The sequence below is a fragment of the Lissotriton helveticus genome, chromosome 7 (assembly GCF_964261635.1).
Source record: "Lissotriton helveticus chromosome 7, aLisHel1.1, whole genome shotgun sequence".
Taxonomy (NCBI): Eukaryota; Metazoa; Chordata; class Amphibia; order Caudata; family Salamandridae; genus Lissotriton; species Lissotriton helveticus.
The window spans coordinates 146,266,905-146,289,144 of NC_136068.1; the positions used below are offsets into that span (position 1 = coordinate 146,266,905).

At 46.2% G+C, this 22,240-nt stretch overlaps 1 protein-coding gene across 3 annotated transcripts in view; it reads left to right on the forward strand.

Annotated features, from left to right (window-relative positions):
- SYCP2 (synaptonemal complex protein 2) overlaps positions 1-22,240 on the forward strand; it is a 2,783,385-nt gene that overhangs the window by 250,366 nt on the left and 2,510,779 nt on the right. For all 3 annotated transcript variants that reach the window (XM_078651823.1, XM_078651822.1, XM_078651824.1), the window contains exon 4: positions 5,114-5,242. In XM_078651823.1, the coding sequence (XP_078507949.1) occupies positions 5,114-5,242 (129 nt within the window). The remainder of the gene's footprint in view (positions 1-5,113; positions 5,243-22,240) is intronic.

Consider the following 22,240-nt stretch of genomic DNA (forward strand, 5'->3'; position numbering starts at 1 on the left):
GTATAAATGAACATAAGTCAAATATACGTACCATAAACGCAAAATCCAACATTGCGAATCACTTTAATGAGGCACGTCATAACATTTCACAATTGAAATTCATGATCTTGGAAACTGTCAAAAAACGAGAAAATATGGACAATAATAAGTACCTGTTACAGCGAGAAATGGCATGGATTTTTAAATTACAAACTATGAAGCCGTTTGGATTAAATGACCGTCTTGAATTTTCATGCTTTATCTGAAGATACCTCTAGTGGGGTACATCGTGTCTGATAAAGTCCCTTGACTGCAATGGTTTTTGCACCTGGTACACATCTAGTTTTATATATATATAATTTGTTATATAGCTTTCTCGATTATATGCACATGTTACATGCTATTTAAGTTGGATGTCACTATGTAACCTTGTCACGTTCCCCTCTTTATATATGGCCGCCGCACATTGGGTTGCACTAGTCCTTTTTTGATGTCGTTCACACACTAGTCACACACCATTCCAAGATGGCCGGTAAGGATTAGTCCCCCTATTATGTTGACTGAGTCGAACGCACCATTTATTAAACGCCGACAATACCCGGTCACCTACACTCTTGAACATGATCGTTTGACTGTCACGCTGTTGACCCAACTTTTTCAGTAAGTTATTATACTTTTCTGCCGCCCGAACTGATACGAAATACTTTCTATAGCCCGTACTATTGGTGGGCATTGACAGCTTCTCGTGTTTTCTTACAGAACACGCTCATGCTACGCCTAGACCGACTTATCGTAAGCCTTTAAACTCCTTATCTCTGATTATGATATACCGATCTCACTCCCTATCTAACTTTGATAGGTTATTTTCACCGGTTGACTAATGAAATTGCCTTTCACCATTTTACATGCTAAGCACTCCTAACTATCACGGCACATATGTTGAACCTCGCTTTAATACGGATGAATTCTGTAAATGTTTACATGTTGACACTCGTTTTTAAACACTTCTATGCTATGCCCGCACACACCCGATATTTCCGTTGTTCACATTTCTTTCAAAAGGGTCTCTGTGTACTCTCGTTTCACCGCACTGTTCAAACGCTTTTCTTTATTAGATAATCCTTTATTAGACAGTTGTTACACACGAATGCTATTAACATATTGTATACCATGAAGTTGGTGCCATGTGGCTTACAGTTATGTTTTACATTTTAGAGCTCCCAGATGAAGGGCTCTCAAGCCCGAAATGCATTGGAGCACAATGGAGCAGTTATAAGTTTGATATGAGTGGAAATAACTCTATGGATTGATAATAAATCTACAATGAACTTCAAATAAATCTTATATTGATTAAATAAACAAGGAGTCTTGATTTTCAAGAACGCAAAGGTGTGCCCACGACCAGGGATGTTACCATCACTTCGATGGTAACACTTTCTTGTTACATAGTTATATGCTGCATAATTACACTGCGCTCAACGCAACATACACTCCAAATTCCACTCAGTGCCACATAATTACATGCCACATAATTACACAGCACTCAATGCAACATTCACTCCAAATACCACTTAGTGCCACATAATTACACACCACATAATTACACTGCACTCAATGCAACATACACTCCACACAATACCACTCAGTGCCACATAATTATATGCTACATAATTACACTGCACTCAATGCAACATACACTCCAAACAATACCACTCAGTGCAACATAATTACACACCACACAATTACACGCTACTGACTACAACATACACTCCACACAATACCACTCAGTGCCACATAATTATAGGCTACATAATTACACTGTGCTTAATGCAACATACACTCCAAATACCACTCTGTGCCACATAATTACACACCACATAATTACACTCTACTGAATGCAACACACACTGCACACAATACCACTCAGTGCCACATAATTATATGCTACATAATTACAATGCAACATACACTCCAAACAAAACCACTCAGTGCCACATAATTACACGCCACACAATTACACTATACTGAATACAACATTCACTCCTCATAATACCCCTCAGTGCCACATAATTATATTCTACATAATTACACTGCGCTCAACGCAACATTCACTCCAAATACCACTCAGTGCCACATAATTACATGCCACGTAATTACACTGCACTCAATGCAACATACACTCCAAATACCACTCAGTGCCACATAATTACACGCTACATAGTTACTCTATCTATCTATCTATCGCCCTTACTCTATCTATCTATCTATCTATCTATCTATCTATCTATCTATCTATCTATCTATCTATCTATCTATCTATCTATCTATCTATCTATCTATCTATCTATCACCCTCACTCTATCTATCGCCCTCACTCTATCTATCTATCGCCCTCACTCTATCTATCACCCTCACTCTATCTATCGCCCTCACTCTATCGCCCTCACTCTATCTATCGCCCTCACTCTATCTATCTATCACCCTCACTCTATCTATCACCCTCACTCTATCTATCTATCTATCTATCTATCGCCCTCACTCTATCTATCTATCTATCTATCGCCCTCACTCTATCTATCTATCTATCTATCGCCCTCACTCTATCTATCTATCGCCCGCACTCTATCTATCCATCTATATATCTATCACCCTCACTCTATCTATCGCTCTCACTCTATCTATCGCTCTCACTCTATCTATCGCCCTCACTTTATCTATCTATCGCCCTCACTCTATCTACCGCCCTCACTCTATCTATCTACCGCCCTCACTCTATCTATCTACCGCCCTCACTCTATCTACCGCCCTCACTCTATCTATCGCCCTCACTCTATCTATCGCCCTCTATCTATCTATAGCCCTCTATCTATCTATTTATTGCCCTCACTCTATCTATCGATCTATCGCCCTCTATCGATCTATCGCCCTCTATCGCCCTCTATCTATCTATCACCCTCTATCTATCTATCGCCCTCTATTTATCGCCCTCTATCTATCTATCGCACTCACTCTATCTATCGCACTCACTTTATCTATCTATCGCATCACCACAGCATCACTCAGGGGCACCACAACATCACTATGCGTTACCACAGCATCACTGAACGCCACAGCATCACTCGTCGCCATCACAACATCACTCAGCGCCTCCACAGCATCAATCTGTGCAACCATTCAACAACAACTGGTTCAAATATGTTCTCTCAATGGTTCAAGCTTTATTACAAATGTCACAAAAAGAGGTTAATATTTCACTTCTGTTCTTGGATTTTCGTCACTATATAATACACAGAACATAATCTTCACTAAAGTTATTTACAAAAGTTTAAGTTACTGCCATTATAAATTATGATAACTTTTATTTAAGTACTAATTATTTAAAAAAATTAAAATCCATTGTTATATGTAATATCAATACACGAAAGTCACGTAAATACAACACATATTGCATTACAAATGCTATAGGTGTCACATTTGCGAAAGTTATAACTATTGGCATTGTAAATGACAAAGCTATTAATTTCGCTATTTTCAAAACCAACACATAAATAAAAAAAATCTCATTTACAGTACAAATCGCTCAAACTTTCCTAATGCGAGACCTATTGCATTGCAAATGCTTGTTGCATTTGGTATGATGCATCCCAAATGCAAAAATACCGGTCGCTAAGGGGCAGATTCTGAGAATCTGCCCCTTTGCGAGCGGTTTTTAGCTTCATGCATCTGGGCCTTGGTCCTTTCAAGCTCCTCCATTACTGGCCCCATGCACCTGGTGAAAAATAACGGTGCCGATTCTACAATGCAATGACTCAATGTTGGTAGCAGTAGCTGTTTACCGTGAAGTGTAGGAACGTTGATGTATGTGTTGGGTGAAAGGAGATCTGTAGTCGATACTAAACTATGGTCTACCTGGACGGCAATGACTAAGAATGTCCCTCGTTTTCTGAAAGAAATCAGTGTGTGGGGAAGATTATTTTTGTCATTTCTGAAGATAGACCCCTCTTTGACAGTATGTCTTTGAAAGTGACGAAAATGATAGCAGGTCTACCATGCTTTTGTGGCATGGTGGATCTCCTCCACTATCTCTTTTTTTTTTTTTATCCAAAGTGGCTCCTGCCTTCAAAACAGAAACCTCTCCCGGTTTCAGAAAGACTGCCAAGTGGGCAGAAAACTTAAAGCTTGACTTGTCACTCCCGCCCCAGCCATACAGTGACATGTCCACCAAACTCAAAATGATCTCCATGGTCTCTTGTAAACGCCTTTCTTTTATTTTCAAGACCAATATTCTTCTATAAAACCGCTGCCCAATTGATAGTCTTACTGGGTGTTTGGTAGTGAAGAAGATGCACGTAAGAGACTAATACAAGCTAAACGCTCCGATCAGTGATAACAGTTCACACTTGAATTTGCTCGCATATTAGTGTGAAGCGGTGCTATTCTCATTAGTACTGTAAATACAGGGAGCTTGATTATAAGGTGTGTGCCACGAGCATAGGCAAGTATGAGCAAATTGTGGGCTTCTAAAGAAATGTATGTGGTTTGCCTCTGCATGGTACCCGACTAGTTCCTTTTAAGCACATTGGGGAATATCTTTAGAGGTGATCTGCATCCGTATCAGAAAATCTCTAATTCTCCTAGGCATGCCCTGCCACTGGACCCCGCACATTTACTTTCTGACAGCTTTGGAAAGCACAGATGACCAATACTTGCCCTGTACTTTCTTTAACACCTTTGATGGAGGGTAAATAAATAGGGCTTCACAGGAACTCAGGAGCATTGAGCTGTCATTGTATTCCTCAGCATTCTTGCTCTGATGCCATGAGGAAACGCAGAGCCTTGCTATGATCAGTTGGACTATATCCTGCCCATTCCGTGCTACTCTACAGGACCTCAGAGTTTCTGTATCATCAATGAGGAAAGTGCACTCACTACCTTAAACATCTTAACTGGCTGTCTTAAATTACGCTAATTCCATTTTAAAACACAAGATCTGTATCGTTTTACAATTTGCTGATCCCATTTCAGAATACACAACTTGTGGCTAGTGCACTTTTGTGATACACAAATATGTGCACATGATGAGTCACTAGTTTTAGTAAATATAACACTTTGCTGTGTTCTTTTTTTCCCCTAGGAACTTGATAATAAATACATTAAGAATGTTTCAACGTTACTGAATGTTATTCAGAGATTCGCCAGCAACATTTCCATACAGGGTGAAGATGGGCTGACGTCAATGATCAAGCAAGGGCTTGTTCAAACGATAAGTAGCCAAATGTTCTTAACATCTGTTTATGAAGTCTTTATAGCTAAGAAGTTTACTTGACAGTCTTCATTTTAAAGTAGTTATTTTGTGTCATACTTTCTCATTTAGCCACATAGCATGTGGAGTGGGTCAGACACGCATGGTATATGCATTAAAGAATAAACATCAATTTTAGATGCGAATGCAACATTGAATAGAATAGAATTAGTCACTTTTTGGAAATGGAAAGTTTAAAAAAAATGTGATGCAGGTCCTTGAGCAGATTAAAATTGCTTTTATGGGTAAAATAATAATGTAGCAAATAGTCATTTAAAATAATGGTGCAGAAAAACATATAGATCTGGATGTATCTGTCTCAAAAAGTGATTGAAACATAAATTAATCAGCTATGTTATGTTAAAAATTAGACAGAAGTGTTCTATCTACATGATGTAAATAACTGTCATTTTAAATAATGACCTACAACATTCCAGAAAGAATATACGATTCACCAGCAGGTTTCCTCTCAGACCATACTGACAGATGCAACATTACTTGGGTGGGGAGCCCACATGGATCATCTCCAAATTAAGATCACGTGGTCTCCCAGAGAAATGACCAGTCATAGAAATCTCTTCGAGCTCTGGGCAGTCCACCTAGTGCTAAAAGCCTTTCACCCGTCATTCAAGACCCAATCCCTGCTTGTTCAGACGAACAAAACAACCACCGTGTTCTACCTCAACAAGCAGGGGGGGAAGCAAGGTCAAGACCCCTATCCCACAAAGTCCAGATAATCTGGAAATGTCTCTTAGCCAGTACCATGCAGATTACAGCAACTCTCTTCCCTGGTGTTGAAAATGTTCAGGCAGACGTCCTCAGCAGAGTGCTGCAAGAAAACCACAAACGGGTTCTTCATGATGATGTCGTGCAAGAGTTCTTCAGAGTTCTCTACATCTTTCCACGGATCCCACTGATCCCGTTAGTCCTCATCAAATGGTCCTACTCGCGAGTCAGAATCGTCTTAATAGTCCCGGAGTGGCCTCATTAATCTTATCTTCTTTCATTTGAGAGGGAGGTTATGTAGGAAAGTAGTTTAGTTTAGTTTAGGGCATTTGTAAAGCGCCTGGTGACGCCAGAAGGCGTGTCCCCGCGCTATGATAAGTGAGCAGTTTGCCATCCCCCCCTCCCTCAGGAGTTATCTACTAAAAAGGTGAGTTTTCAGTTTTTTTCTGAACTGGACCTCTGATGGTTCAAGACGCAGGTCTGGAGGCAAGACGTTCCAGCATTTGGGAGCAAGATATCTAAAAGATCTCCCCCCCATCCGTGCCTTCCTAACTCTGGGAACCACCAGTAGTCCCATCTGAGAGGACCGTAGATTGCGGGTAGGCTCATAGTGAGACACCAGACTCTGAAGCGGCACAGGGGCTTTGCCGCTCAGAATGCGGTGGCACGTTGAGAGGGCCTTAAACTCAACTCTCTTCTCCATCGGGAGCCAATGGAGGGCTTGGAGAGCAGGTTTGGAAGGTGACCTCCTCGGGAGTCTAAGCACGAGCCGTGCTGCGGCATTTTGAAGCACCTGGAGGCGACCCATGACCCTGCCTGAAGCCCCCAGATAGAGCAGATTCCCATAGTCTAAGCGCGAGGTGACCAGGGCGTGCACCAGCGTCCTACGAGCCGAGATGGGAAGCAGATCTAAAACCTTCCTCAAAGCTCTCAGGACACCGAAACACACCCCCGTCACCCGGCCGACCTGCGGGCCAAAGGCAAGGTCCTTGTCAAGCCATATGCCAAGATTCTTGGCCTCCAGACTGGGAGTGGGGACCTCGCCCAAGCAGGGTGGCCACCACGCAGGCGACCACGCAGAAGGCCCGCCCCCCACCACGAGCACCTCGGTCTTGCTACCGCTTAACTTTAAACAGTTTGCGGACATCCAGGCTGCGAGATCTTGCATGCAGTTCCTGAAGATGTCCGCCGCAAGGCCGGGGGCACGAGACAGGGAGACGACCAACTGCGTGTCGTCGGCGTAAGACACCAGGTGGAGACCGTAGCCCTCCGCGATGGCTGCTAGAGGGGAGACGTAGATATTGAATAAGGTTGGGCTCAGGGACGAACCCTGCGGTACGCCCTGGCCCAACTCGATCTCCCTCGAGTAGCATTCTCCCATCCTGACTTGGAAACACCTGTCAGACAGGAAGGACTTGATCCAACCAAGTGCAGTGCCTATAACCCCACCTTCACTCAGACACTGTAGCAAGATGGTATGTGCTACAGTGTCGAATGCTGCACTTAGGTCAAGTAGGATCAGAGCCATAGTCTGGCCTTCATCCACACCCTGTCGGAGTGCCTCCACCGCCGCGAGAAGTGCAGATTCCGTTGAATGACGGGGACGGAACCCAAATTGCGAGTCGTGGAGTAGCGATGCCTCCTCCACGAACTGCATCAATTGTGTGTTAGCAATTTTCTCCGCTATTTTAGCCATGTAGGGCAAAAGGGAGATGGGTCGGAGGTTGTCGAATTTCTCAAAATTCACATTGGCCTTTTTTTGCAGGGGGAGTACAACTGCCTGCTTCCAAGCCTTGGGGACACTCTGGGGCAGAAAAGAGGAATCGAGTAGGTTGCGAACATAAGGTTCAAGCACCTGCAAGCTACCCTTAAGTCGGCTGGGGGTCGTCGGGTCTCTTGGAGAGCCAGATTTAATTGACCCGCAGATACGGATTAGTTCTTCTGTAGGCGGGGTGAAAAAGGAGGTAAGCTGTCGTACTCCTTTCTTTTTAACACCCTTCTCCCATGTGGGAGCATTTAGTGCCTGCCGAGGAAAGGAATTGTAGAGTTGAGTGACCTTGTTAGCAAAAAATTCTGCAACACGGTCACAGCCCTCCACAGTGCAGAGTTTCGAGGGGCATGCAGCAGACTTCCCTATGGTGATGGACTTGTAGATCGAGAAGAGCTCCTTAGTGGACTGCTCAGCTCCTTCAATCCTAGCGCAGAAGTATGCTGATTTGCCCTTTCGTAGTAGTAGGATCTTTATAACATGGTTGCCCCCACTTCTTGTCTGGTGTCAGTGTGTTTGGACTGTAGTAGACTGAAATCCTGCTAACCAGTACTCCAGTGTCGGTTTTCTCTCCTCTAAATCAACTGGTAAGTACTTTGTACACCCCACAATTGGCATACTGGTGTACCCCTGTAAGTCCCTAGTATATGGTACTAAGGTACCCAGGGAATTGGTACACCAGGGGTCTCCCATAGGCTGCAGCATATATTATGCCACCCATGGGAATCCATGCAAACTGTGTCTGCAGGTCTGCAATTGCAGCCTCCGTGAAATAATGCATGCACCTTTAACTCCAGATATAAGATTTACCTTATATCCCGGTCATTGCACTTCAAACCTATAAGTCATCCCTGAAGGTAGGCCCTTCAGCCCAAGGACAGGAGGCATAGTTCTTAGGCCCTTCAGCCCAAGGGTAGGGGGCATAGTTCTAAATGTGAGGGTGCCCCTGCATGAGCAGAGGCACCCCTAAAAACCCTGGACTCCATTCTCTGGGCTATGTAAGTGCGGTGTAGCCATTTTAAAGTATATAGAGGACCCTGGCAAACTCAAGATGTCCAACTACATAATGGCTTCACTGAACCTGGTCAAGGTGGTATAAAACATGTTGGAAGTATGCAACTACACCGATTCCATTGTGTGTTGCATGATAACATGCACTGGGTGCTCCTGAGCCAAACTCGGGCAAGGGATGGCAAAACAAAGGATTTCCTGTAGAGGAGAGTTGTAGCCACCGCTCCTTTCGAATTACGAATCTCTGGTCTAGGATGAGGGTGCTTCCATGGGCCATCAAACTGCTTTGAAGGGCACGTTTGGTGCCCTCCTTGTATAAGCTGGTTTACTTCCCTGCAGAAGCCCTTGGCTCTCACTCTGACACAAAACCACACAAAGGACAGGTGAGTGACCACCCCCCTGTCCTGGACCTCCCCGAGGGAGGTGCCCAGAGCTCCACCAGGTGGCTGCTTGATTCTGCCATCTTGAAAGCAAGATAAGCAGGATCCCTAAGAGCATTTGACTGGTCAGTCCAATAGAGTACCCTGCTGATGCTTTATGTGTTTACGTACCTGTTTTGCTGATATCTTTATGGTATAATGCATATCTCCAGATAGGAGATATACCAAATTAGTTTTGTGTTGGTGTGTAATAAATGCTACAGAATTTTTCTAATATTGGTGTGATTCTTTCCTGTATGATTCTCACTGATTGACTTGTGTGGTAAATGCCCTCGCATTACACCCTCCTTGATAAACCTTTGCTGCTTTCCACAGCTACCTCTTGAGAGCGTTGGTTATCAGGGACCTCTTACGCTATCTCTAAGGGTTGCCTGGGCTCACTGCAGGGTGTCTCACCAATAAGTGTACACCATATACTGAGCCAGCCTCCTACAACTATCATTGGAGATCCCCTAAGAGAGAAGGTATAGTTTCTTACCTGTAATCCAAATTCTATCTTAGGGGAGTCTCCATTGAAGTCCTGAGCAGCCCTCCCACCTCCTGGGTGGACATAACAGAGTAAATCATTGGACTTACCTATAACTCATGCATCTCATCAAAAGAACTGAGGCAATTGCCACGTGCTAGGCATGATGGGATACTGGTGGTCTCTGTGTTCCGAAAGGCACAGGCGGTGTTTAAAACTCACATAACAGTGGTGGCCGGCAGATGGGTCGCACTGGTGCAGCGTTGTGATTGGTTTTGAGCGTCCTGATTCGGCGCTCAACTAGGAAATGGGGGCCGGGGCTTGTTCTCCACGCAGGCTGTAATGCAGCCAGCATGGAGAACTGGGAAAAAGCGCATGACTGGTTTGGGCGGCCCGAAAAGGCCGACCAAACCGTCAGTGTGCACTTATGACTGGACAAACCACTCCTTCTCTGCCCTGCTCCGAGAGCAGAGCAGCCCCAATCGCGTAATGCACATGGAAGGACTTAACCCAATCCTAGTAACCAAAACCTTACATCAGCATAAAATGTTTATACACAGATATTCAGTTCATGGTAGTTCTCCCAAAATGTTGCACAAAATTGTAAAAATGGAGAAAGCGGATGAGGCTATTACGAATAATGTTAAAACACTTAAATAAATAAACTGTTTTAAAACAATAAATATTCTCAATCATTGCCCCAACTTCTAAAATGTGTATACAATTTTACCGTATGCTTGCATTTAAGCAACAGAGAAAATATAAAACACACATTAATGCCAGAACAAATGTAAACTTTATATTGGGTTTTTAAAACTGGCAAACATTCAGCCCTAGTGGGCCAACAAGGTGCAAAAAATGAGTTAAGTCCGTGTGCAAAGTTGCATTGTCAACAGGTAGAGTACTGCCCTAGTGGGCAAGACCACTGTGCAAAATACGCATTTATCACTGTGCAAAGTTGCAAACCTGACTCCATTATACAATAAATATAAAGTGCTACCAGTGAGTTTAAAATCATAAGACAGATGTTAAATATCATGTAATTACATTCGTGTGGAGGACTTTTTTGTGGGGTACTTCATTATTTCTTTACAGTCGGTCAAGCCACTGTTGATTGCTATCTGTATAATACATTATCAGCAAAATGACTCCAAACTGCCTGTTATAAGTAAGTGTAGCAATCTTCGCTTGTATTGAGCCCGTTAGGCATCTTGGTGTCTAGTAGAATAATGTGCCTGGTCTCCAATTTTCTCAGTAAAGACTCCCTGTCGCCACCTCTTCTCTGTGGGGGTACAGTATCAATCACAAAATAGATTAAATGAGAAGCATTTCTAGCGTGAACCTTATCAAAATGCCTTGCAACCGGGTATGCTGGATCTGCATTTGTTATAGCTCTCAGATGTTGCAAGATCCTTTTGTACACATGTGGTCTGTGTATATATATATATATATATATATATATATATATATATATACACACACACACACACACACACACACACACTCTCACACACACACACACACACACACACACACACACACACACACATACACACACACAAACATATATCATTTTTTCCCATATCAATGCAGCCCCCAAATAGAGGCTAAACAATGTAGTTGCACACATAAGAATTGCATTTGCCAATACATAAAAGACACATGAGAGCAATTAGCACTTAAACTCTGTCTTTTAAAGAGTAAAACACTCATAACGGGCAAAACCTGCACATAAGCAGACATTGTTAGCCTACAGGCTGCATTGCAAAACATTAACATGGAAAATGAAAGCATTTTCAACAAAAACTGGCACAGTGCCTTTAAGGCAGCCATGACCCCTAGCTTCCCATCATGCCTCAGGGGTGACAGTTGGGTCAGTTGTTCTTTCTGGCTCCTTCTATCAGGATCCTGGATTCACAGCTCTCTACTTTTTGACTTTTCAGTCAAAAATTCTCAGATTTGTCTGGGTTTTCTTTGCTTCACTTGACGTCTTTTGGCATGTGAGTACAGGATAACCCATATTTTTGTGACAGAAGCAATTTTTTTCTGTCGGTGGACAGGCCCTGCAATGGTTCCGCTCCTACCTTGGCAATCGTTCCTTCTGTGTTTCCATCTCTCCCTTCAAGTCCAACTTCCAACCACTGGCCATGGGGGTCCCACAGGGATCCTCGCTGAGCCCCACGTTGTTTAATCTCTACGTGAGACCGCTAGCTGATGTCGCGAGGCAGTGGGGCCTAACCTTGGTCTCATATGCCGATGACACACAGCTGGCGGTTACTCTCAGCGGGGACGCAGAAGTGGATGCCCCCAGGTTTCAGGATGGATTGAAGGCGGTGGCTAGCTGGTTGACAGGGAACTGTCTCCAGCTGAATGCCACTAAAACAGAAGTTATGGTTGTCGGCAGGGGAGCGGAACTCTGGGGCGACCAATGGTGGCCACTTGAGCTGGGACCATCCCCGGCGCCGGTTCTGGAGCTGAAAAATCTGGGAGTGTGGATAGACTCGGGCCTGACTTTCGTAGGGCACACTAAAAGAACAGCGGCTTGTTGTTTCGGTCTGTTGAGAGGCTTAAGACCTGTTCTTAAGTACTTTGATGCCCCAACCAGACAGCTTGTAATCCAGGCTACTGTCATCTCTCGCCTGGATTACGCGAGTTCCCTTCTCGCCGGGGCCAACCAGGCCGAACTTACTCGATTACAACGAGTACAAAACGCCGCAGCCAGGGCAATCGTCGGCCTCCCTAAATTCTGTTCGGTCGCGAATGTTCTTCGTTCCCTGCACTGGCTCCCAATACGGAAGCGGATTCTTTTTAAGATACTCTGCCTCGCTTTTAAGATCCTGAGAGGCATGGGTCCTGAAATCTTGTCTGGCTCTCTTTCCCTTTATGTCCCTACGCGCGCTCTTCGCTCCCAGGGCCAGGCCCTGGCTGTAGTTCCCAGATACAAGCTATGCCGCATGGGTGGCCGTTCCTTTGGTGTAAAGGCGGCATCAGCCTGGAATTCCCTCCCGGTGGAACTGCGCCTGTTAGAAGATCTTATGGCTTTTAGGAAAGCCTTGAAAACATTTCTGTTTTAGTTTTCTTCCCCTAGTATGTGCTATGTATGTAGAGTGGTCCTTTTTGGTTCTTTTAGCTGTGTTATGTTTCTCATGCTATTTCCTTGTCAATGCGCCAGGACGCTCCTTAGCTGGAGTAGCTGCGCGCATAATAAAAACCTATACCATAACATAACATAACAAAATGCCTTCTTTATTCGACCCTTGCCCTGCCTGTGGCAAGAAGCAGGCCAAGACAAACACACATGAGGTGTGTATCCTGTGTCTGCCTGATTCCCACTCTCCTTCCTCATGTCGACACTTCAGGAAGCTGTCTAAAAGAACTCTCAAAGACAGGGAGAGAATCAGGATTTATGGCCTCTCAGAAAGAGTTAGGTCTCCTATGAAGTCGAAGAAAAGGGCGCATTCGATGTCGAGGAGCAAGGTCCCGGTATGTTCATCTTTGGCGTCGGGCTCGACGCCTAAGGCTCCGACGGCGGGATTGTCGTCGAGGGACTGAGCGCAGGAGCGCCACTCTTCATCTTCCAAGGCCAGGTCCCTGTCGGCGTTGAAACAGCGTTCGGCGTCGAGAGAAGGTCCTCCGCCATCGCCTTTTCAGCGACGATCGACATCGAGGCAGAGATCATCGACGCCGAGACGGAAGTCACCTACTTCGACGTCGAGACCGAAGTCTCCGTCGAGGTCTCAGCGCAGATCGCCGTTGAGACAGAGATCGTGGGACATTTTATCATCGACGTCGAGGCAGGGCCCTCCGTCGACGCCAGCAAGACACTCGACTTCTAGGCACCAATCTCCATCGGGTCCATTGTCGACATCGAGGCGCAGTCCTCCGCCAAAGGAACGAAGCTCGACATCGAGGCGCAGCCGTCCGTCGAAGGAACAAAGCTTGACGTCGAGGCGCAGCCCTCCGTCGAAGCGTAGACGTTCAACGTCAAGACACAGCCCTAAGTTGAAGAGACCTAGATCGACGTCAAGGCAGGTGTTGCTGTCGAGGCATCACTCGGCATCAAGGTTCAGTCCTCCATCGAAAAGAGCACAGTTGACATCGAGGCAGGAGTCTCCGTCGGCAAGAAGAGCGAAGTCGAGGCGCAGAACTCCGTTGGCGCAACAGTCGACGTTGAGGCACAGTACTCCTTCGGGGGATAGAAGATCGGGGTTGACGTCGAGACATAGATCTCCGTCCAGAAGATCAACACCGGGGCACACGCACTTCAGATGTGCGTTGAAGCAAAGGTCCACTTCGCAAATGACGTCGAGACAGAGGTCTCCGTTGGTGTCAGCCCCAGCAAGCCTCCCTGTCTCCTGCATCGACGTCGAGAGCAGGCTCTCACCAGCCCATCTCCAGTACTCCAGAGGTGGTTATCTCCTCTTCAAGCAGCCACAGTTCGCAGTCGGATTCCGGTCCTGCTGCGGAAGCTCGTTAGGAAGTGGGGAAGTCTCTTACACGTTCCCGAGGTAGGGCACAGAGGCATACATCTGTCCATCTCTCTCTCAGATGGTTGCAACCCCTTCACCATTGGGCGGAACCTAAAGGTATTACTGAGTCGAGAAGAGAACCCAGCCCGACTCACAGGTCTCCACTACCTTGCCTGGTGCAAGAGGTAGATCGGGCACCTCCAAGAGGAAGAGGGCGTACTCGCTCCCCTGCTCCAGCACCTAGGGGAAGGTCAAGATCTCACTCCCATGTACCAGCACCTAGGGGAAGATCAAGATCTTGTAGCAGAAGAAGGCACAGGTCTCCTACTCCTTCCACCTCCTCAACGTGTTCCTCAAAGAGAGACTATTCGCCCACTCTTACGGATAGCCCACTGTCAAGAATATCTCCGGTGGATGACGTATTCATGTTCCAGGACGTTCTGTCTAGGGGGACATCCAGGCTAGGGGAACATCCAAACTTAACATCCCCATGCCTGTTCAGGAGAGTACCTCTTCAGTCATTTTTGAAACGCTGAATCAGAGGGCCTCCTCTCGCCCATTACTGCCTCTGGTGCCGGGACTTCTGAAACCAGTAATGGAGATTTTTCTCATGCCAGCCACCCTCAAAACGGCACCGGCGAGAATTCTTAAGAAATATTGCCCGTCGGTGGATGATCCCGAGTTCTTAAAATTAGATGCAAAACCAGATTCTGTGATTGTGGCTGCGGCTAGAAAGACGCATTTGGTGGTCTCCTCGTCCACAGTCCCTCCGGACAAGGAGAGCAAGACGCAGGAAGGGGTAGGAAAGTATGTGGTACCTCCTCATCTACGCTCAAAGTCTCCAGTGCGTCAGCTCTATTGGGAAGATATGATAGAGCACTATGGGATTCACTGCAACTGTTCTCTGAGAAACTACCCAAGGAGGACCGTAAAGACTTTGAGGAAGTCCTGCAAGAGGGCAGCTTGGTGGCGAACCAAGTGATAAGTGCAGCGGCTGATGGAGCGACGCTCTCAGCGCATTCATACACCCACGGAATTTGTGGTAGGAGATCTTCATGGCTTTGCCTAACCGCTCTGAAGCCAGAGGCGCAATTCAGAATCGTCAATCTGCCATTTTCTGAGTCTTCGCTGTTTGGACCACACACCGGTAATGAAATGGCGTGGATGAAGATTGAGCTGGATACCCTGAAGGCGGTAGGATTAGAGAAAAAAAAAAGAGTTCCGTCGTCGCTACCGCAACACTGACCGTTGATCGTTCCAACAGAGGGTTCGAACCCCTCATTGGCAAAAGAACCTAAGCCAACAAGGTCAGCAGAGATCGCAATTTAAAAATCAACGATCTAACAGGGGAAGAGGAGGGAACCGTCAGTCCTCCACCTCTACCAAGCCCCAAGCAAACAAATGAGTCTCTGCTTTTTCCAGTGCCATGCACTGCTCCAGTAGGAGGAAGTGTGGCGAATCATGTACAAGAGTGGTTAGGCATCACAAAAGACCACGATTCAAAATGGGTACTCTCTACGTTTCCGACGTCCTCCTACCTCAATCCCTCCGGTAGCAACATCAAATTACCAGATCAACATACTACAGAGGGAAGTGGGCGTCCTTCTCCAAAAATCAGCTATAGAGAAGGTCCCGCGGCCACAAAGAGGTCGAGGAGTGTATTCCAGATACTTTCTGGTGAAGAAAAAAGGTCAAAATTCGGAGTACGGACCCATTTTGGATCTAAGAGCACTCAACAAGAACATCAAGCGATAAAAATTTCGCATGCTGGCTCTCCACCAAATATATCCTCACCTTCCCGAAGGAGATTGGATGTGTTTGATGGATCTGCAGGATGCCTACTTTCATATACCGATAAGTCATCATCATCGGCAATATCTCCTATTTGTCGTTGGAACATCCCATTATCGGGAAACAGCCATTACAACGCAACTAAAACAACGCACTACCATTACAACAAAACTTTTACAATGCAGGATCCATTACAACACATGCCATTACAACGCGTGCCATTACAACACAGCTGCCATTACAACGCATGCCATTACAACGTAAGTATGGGTAAGTATTTAATTAAATTTTAACCCCTACACCATCCAACACTTACCCTACTATTACGCCCCCCTGGAGTTAGAATAGTAATTTTAACCCCTACACTATCCAACACTTACCCTAAAAAATACTTACCCATACTTACGTTGTAATGGCATGCATTGTAATAGCAGCTGCGTTGTAATGGCATGCGTTGTAACGGCATGCGTTGTAATGGATCCTGCGTTGTAAAAGTTTAGTTGTAATGGTATGCTTTGTGAAAGTATGCGTTGTAGCGTCATACATCCCCCATTATCAGTTCAAGGTGCTGCCCTTCGGGCTAAAATCAGCTCCCCGGGTGTTCACAAAGTGTATGGCTGTGGTAGCAGGTGCTCTGAGGCGCAGGGGCATCTCCGTCTATCCTTATCTGGACGATTGGCTGATCAAGGGTCCAACCCCTCAGGGAGTGAGGAACCATTTCCAACAGTGTCTACGGCTAAGCTGGGACTGCACGTAAACTACCAGAAGTCAACGCAACAACCCACTCAGAAAATTCACTATTTGGGAGCACTAGTAGACTCCGAACAAGGAAGAGTGTTTCCTTCGGAGGGGAGACAGTCATCCCTCATCCAAAAGTGCAGAAAAATTCTAAAAAGCAACTGGTCGACAGTGTGGCAGAAAGCATCAGCATCGGATCGATGGCATCCTGCATTTTTCTGGTGCCCAATGCCAGATTGAAAATGCGTCCTCTACAGCAGGATCTGGAGGACAAGTGGGACCAGAGGTCTTCTCGCTGTGAAGTCAAGATCTGCCTATCAAAGGGTGCCAAGGCTTCAATTTCATGGTGGATGAACAGAGACAACCTGGAGGTAGGAGTTCCGTTCCATCAAGCTCCTCCGTCTCAGACTCTGATCACGGACGCCTCTCTGAAAGGATGGGGAGCCCACATGTGCTCTCTTCAGACACAAAGCCTATGGTCCTCGAAAGAACAATTGTACCATATCAACATGCTAGAGCTCAGGGCGGTTCATCTGGCTCTCAAGGCCTTCCTTCCTTCGATTCAGGCGAGTTCCATTCTAGTACAAACGGACAATACCACCACGATGTACTACCTGAACAAGCAGGGGAAACCTTGATCGGGGACCCGGTCTTTGGAAGCGCAGTCCCTGTGCAATTGGCTGCTGGGGAGGTAGCTATCCATCACAACAGTTCATCTGCCAGGGGAGCAGAATTCACAAGCAGACGCTCTCAGTCGCCACTTTGCAGAGCAACTAGATTGGGTCCTCTGTGACAAAGTGGTCGACAACATCTTCCAAGCTAGGGGTCATCCAAGCATAGACCTGTTTGCAGATGAAGAAAATAAAAAATGCCAAGACTTCGTCTCAAGATACTACCGACCAGGATCGAGGGGGAATGCCCTTTTGATCGACTGGTCCGGGGCATTTGTGTACGCCTTTCCACCACTGCCTCTTATCCCGAAAGTGGTGACCAAACTGTCAAACTCTGACACCACAATTATTCTGATTGCTCCGAAGTGGCCAAGACAGTGGTGGTACCCGGACCTTCTACATATGTCACTGCAGCCACACAGGAGGCTGCCGTGCAGACCGGACCTGCTGTCCAAGATGAATGGGAGGATCCATCATCCCAACCTTCCATCACTGAACTTGGCAGCATGGCTCCTGAGGTCCTCCAGTATGGACATCTAGGTCTATCTTCAGACTGTATGTCTATATTGAAAGAGGCAAGGAGACCTTCCACCAGGCACTCCTGAGCTTGTAAATGGAAACGCTTCTACATGTGGTGTGTGCAAAATAAATGTAGTCCCACCAGGGGGCAGGAGGATCTAGTTTTACCATATCTACTTCACCTAGCCAGAGCAGGTTTGAAATACTCCTCTATTAAAGTGCACCTAGCGGCCATTACGGCTTATAGGTGTTCGTCTTCTCAACCCTCCTTTTTTCAGTTACAAGTAGTGAAGGATTTCCTTCAGGGTCTTAAGAAGGTGTATCCTCCAGTGCGGCCCCCTTCACCTCCTTGGGAACTGAATTTGGTGCTGTCCAGACTGATGGGTCCACCTTTTGAACCCATCCACAAGGCGACCTTGCAACACCTTACGTGTCTATCACCTCAGCGAGTAGGGGACTGAGATTCAGGTCCTCTGTTCCAAAGAGCCCTATCTGGTTTTCCATCTCAATAGGGTGGTGCTCAGAACTCATCCGTCCTTCCTTCTCAAGGTGGTGTCGGATTTTCACGTAAATCAAACGATTTCACTCCCGACCTTTTTTCCTAACACCTCCAACCCAGCGGAGAGGGCCCTTCATTCACTAGACCTTAAAAGGGTTTTGAAGTTCTATTTTGAAAGGTCGAAGTCTATAAGAAAGTCGGATCACCTCTTCATAAATTTTGGTTCAGTTAGAACAGGTTTCCCAGCAACAAAAAGGTCCATCTCCAGATGGATAGTTTCATGCATTAAACTAGCCTATCAGTTAGCAGGGAAACCACTTTTGTCCGCTCCGAAAGCTCATTCCACAAAGAGGAAAAGCAGCCACAACGGCTTTCCTCCATAATGTACCACTCTCCGGGATATGCAAAGCAGCTACTTGGAGATCAGTACACACGTTTACAAGACACTAATGTCTTGACTCAGATACCAGAGCGGACACTCAAGTAGGGCAAGCCTCCTTGAGAAATCTGTTCAACAGCTGATTTGTCGGTTGTTGTTGTTTGAATCACTCTGTGTTCTCATTTGTATGCATGTGGTTGATGGGCTTGCTATTCTATTCAGTACTTATGACTATTGATGAGGTTCCCCTGGAAGAGAAGGATAAGTTACTTACCTGTAATCCTAGTTCTCTTCCAGGGGTATCCTCATCAAAGTCAAAAGCAACCCACCCACCTCCCCAGACAAATGAGTTTTTATTTCTGAAGTGTTGAAAGATATCTTTGGGCCCTGATCTTCAGGGTTATGCAAAGAACAACTGACCCAACTGTCACCCCTGAGGCATGATGGGAAGCTAGGGGTCATGGCTGCCTTAAAGGCACGGTGCCAGTTTTTGTTGAAAATGCTTTCATTTTCCATGCTATTGTTTTGCAATGCAGCCTGTAAGCTAATAATGTCTGCTTATGTGCAGGTTTTGCCCATTATGAGTGTTTTACTCATTAAAAGACAGAGTTTAAGTGCTAATTGCTCTCATGTGTCTTTTATGTATTGGCAAATGCAATTATTATGTGTGCAACTACATTGTTTAGCCTCCATTTGGGGGCTGCATTGATATGGGAAAAAATGATAAATGTTTGTATATATATATATATATATATATATGTAGAGCTGTACATATATGGTTTCCATCTGTAATGTTTTATTATTTCCGGGGTCCCGGCACATGGGCGGGAATATTCAGTGCTTATGACTTTGATGAGGATTCCCCTGGAAGAGAACTAGGATTACAGGTAAGTAACTTTCTTATATCTGAGGTCATTGCACTTAAAACCTGTAAGTCACACCAGTTGTAGGCCCTTTAGTCCTGAGGGCAGGGCGCTTGGTTATACATGTGAGGGTACCCCTGCATGAGCAGGACACCCCTACAAACCTGGGATTTGATTCAACAGGCTTTGTAAGTTTGGTCAGCCATTTTAAGACATATAGTCAATGTGAGAAGTTGGCCTGGTATATGATGTTCACTAGTCTAGTGAGCACCTTGCACCAGTCCAAACAACCCTTATGGTGATTGGTTGTAAGTCAACCTTATAGACAAGCTATCCTAATGGTAGCATGGACAAAAGCAGTCTTAGGCTAAACTCAAGAGGGCATGTAAAGCCAGCTGTTTTACCATATGCAATCCCTTTAATACCAAATGAAAGGACACCACACACATTATATATTATAAAATATATGTATTTATTACTAGAATAATCCTCTGTACTCTTTATGAGGGCAGAAGCACAAGCGTTTAAACAAAGAACTTAATATCATACAATAAGCTGCACAATTTTGGATAAGGCCGGGTGGCCCGTAAAACCATATACTAAATAAGTGGTATAAGAACCACGTCACGAAGAATGGTAAGGCCTAGGGCCTTGGTAATCGCTGGGCCTACACTGGAATAGCAGTTGTTAGGAAGCAGGAGGCCCATGAGATGCGTGTGTAAGGTCTAAATGCACATGCGTGCACACATAGAAGTCAATGGTGCGTAAAAGTTAGAAAGTTACAGATTTGGAAGTCTTCCGACTGGACTAGAACTTAACCACTAGCACACTAGGGATGTAAATCTCTACAGGAGCACCGTAGTACTCTCGTTACCTCACCCACAGGAAGTGGGTGCATAGGTGTCAAAGTGTGTCGGGTTTCGTCGTGGAGTTCTATGGAGCCTTGGAGAAAAGATGCTGCAGGCGACCAGGAGAGAAGAGTCCGGTTGGATCCAAGGGCGGATCGAAGATGTAGAGTACCTGAAAGCAGAGGGGACAGAGTCTGGGTCACTAGCCAGTGACCAGAGTGGAACCAGGAAGGAACCAGGCGATGTCGGGCGCAATCAGGTGGTTGTCGCAAAGCTTGTCTCTGCTGCCACGTGGACCAGGAGGTATCGACGATGACCAGGAGCTGGGCACGGACTGTCCCACGAAGGCTCTCGCTGTCGGCGGTGTCGGCTTCCGGATTGGAGTCAACAAGCCTTGGCAAAGGCAACCCACGCAGGGACTGAAGAGGGCTTCTTACTCAGGCCAGCAAGGACGCAGGGAAGGAAGGGACAGTCTGGAGCAACCAGACCAGCGGTGTAGATTTCGGGTTTCGTCATCACAGAGGCCACTAGCCAACAGGCAAGTGACCGGACAGACGCGTCGAGCAGGAAAATGCAAAAGGGCTCCACGCAGCACTTGGTGAGTGTGGAGAGGTGATCTTCGGTGCAAGTGATGCTCGGGGCTGGGGCTTCTCAATCCCCAATGCACAGCTTCGAGGGTGCCTCCGGAGCTGCACGGGAAGCATCTCGCAGTCTTTTCAAGATGGCCGGTCCCACGTCTCGCGTCGCCTCCACTGGTCTCAGCTTTGCTGTGGCTGTGGATCGGGCTGAAGGAAGTCTGGGAGTCTGGGTCTTGTCAGGCTCTGTGGTCGGGCTCCGGCGGGAGCGTCGGACAAAGCAAGTCGTTGAGCGCTTGATGGTGCCTGCTTGCGCAGGATGGCCACTCCTTGGCCACAAGGGAGATTCTTCAGTATCTTCTTGTAAAGTAGATGGTAGAAGGTCCAGAGTTATGTATCAAAGTTTCAGTCAGGATAATCTGATGTCTTAGGACGCAGCTCCTACCTTTATTCCAAAACAAGGGGCTGGATTACCTCCTATAGGTGGGACCCAGGAAGGGGGTGGTTACACCCCTTTCCCTTTGTCCAGTTTCGCGCCAGAGCTGGAGCTGGAGTGCCCCAGCACCGGCTTGAACTGGGCTATGCATGGGACACCTTGTGTGCTCCAGGCAGTGTCTAGTTTCATTCAGCCCTCCCTGCCCCAATCCACTATCTCCTGTCTGGGGTTGTGCTAGCACCTCCCTGTGACAGGAAACCTTTTGTCCAGGCCTCCTCTGCCGGAGTTTTGGTCAGCAGCCGGAGGCCAGACTTGTGTCCATCCATTTTGTGATGCTGAGGCTCTGGTTGATTTTAACGGCGTTTAAGGAGAGTAACATGTCTTCTCCCTCTAGAAGGGTGGAATGCTACCCCCGTCGCCAGAACTGGCGAGGGGGTAGTAAGGTATGACACCTTACACAACATGTTTTGATAAAGCCAAACCAAAGTTAGCATCTGACCGCGAGGTACATAATGCACTTAAGAGTATATGGTATGGCAATATCCTAGAACAGCTATAAGGACAGGGTTCCGAAAGCTTCAGACAGGCTCAGCTCATGCTAGAGCACCATCTCACATAAAACCAAGCACTCTGCCTCCAGGATTGTTAAGGCCTGCCATAGGAGTGACTTATAGGTGTATATGTGTCTAGATATAGGTTTAGACATAGGAATACTATATCTAAGCAAGGGGTGATTACACGACCTTGCCCCAGCTGAGTG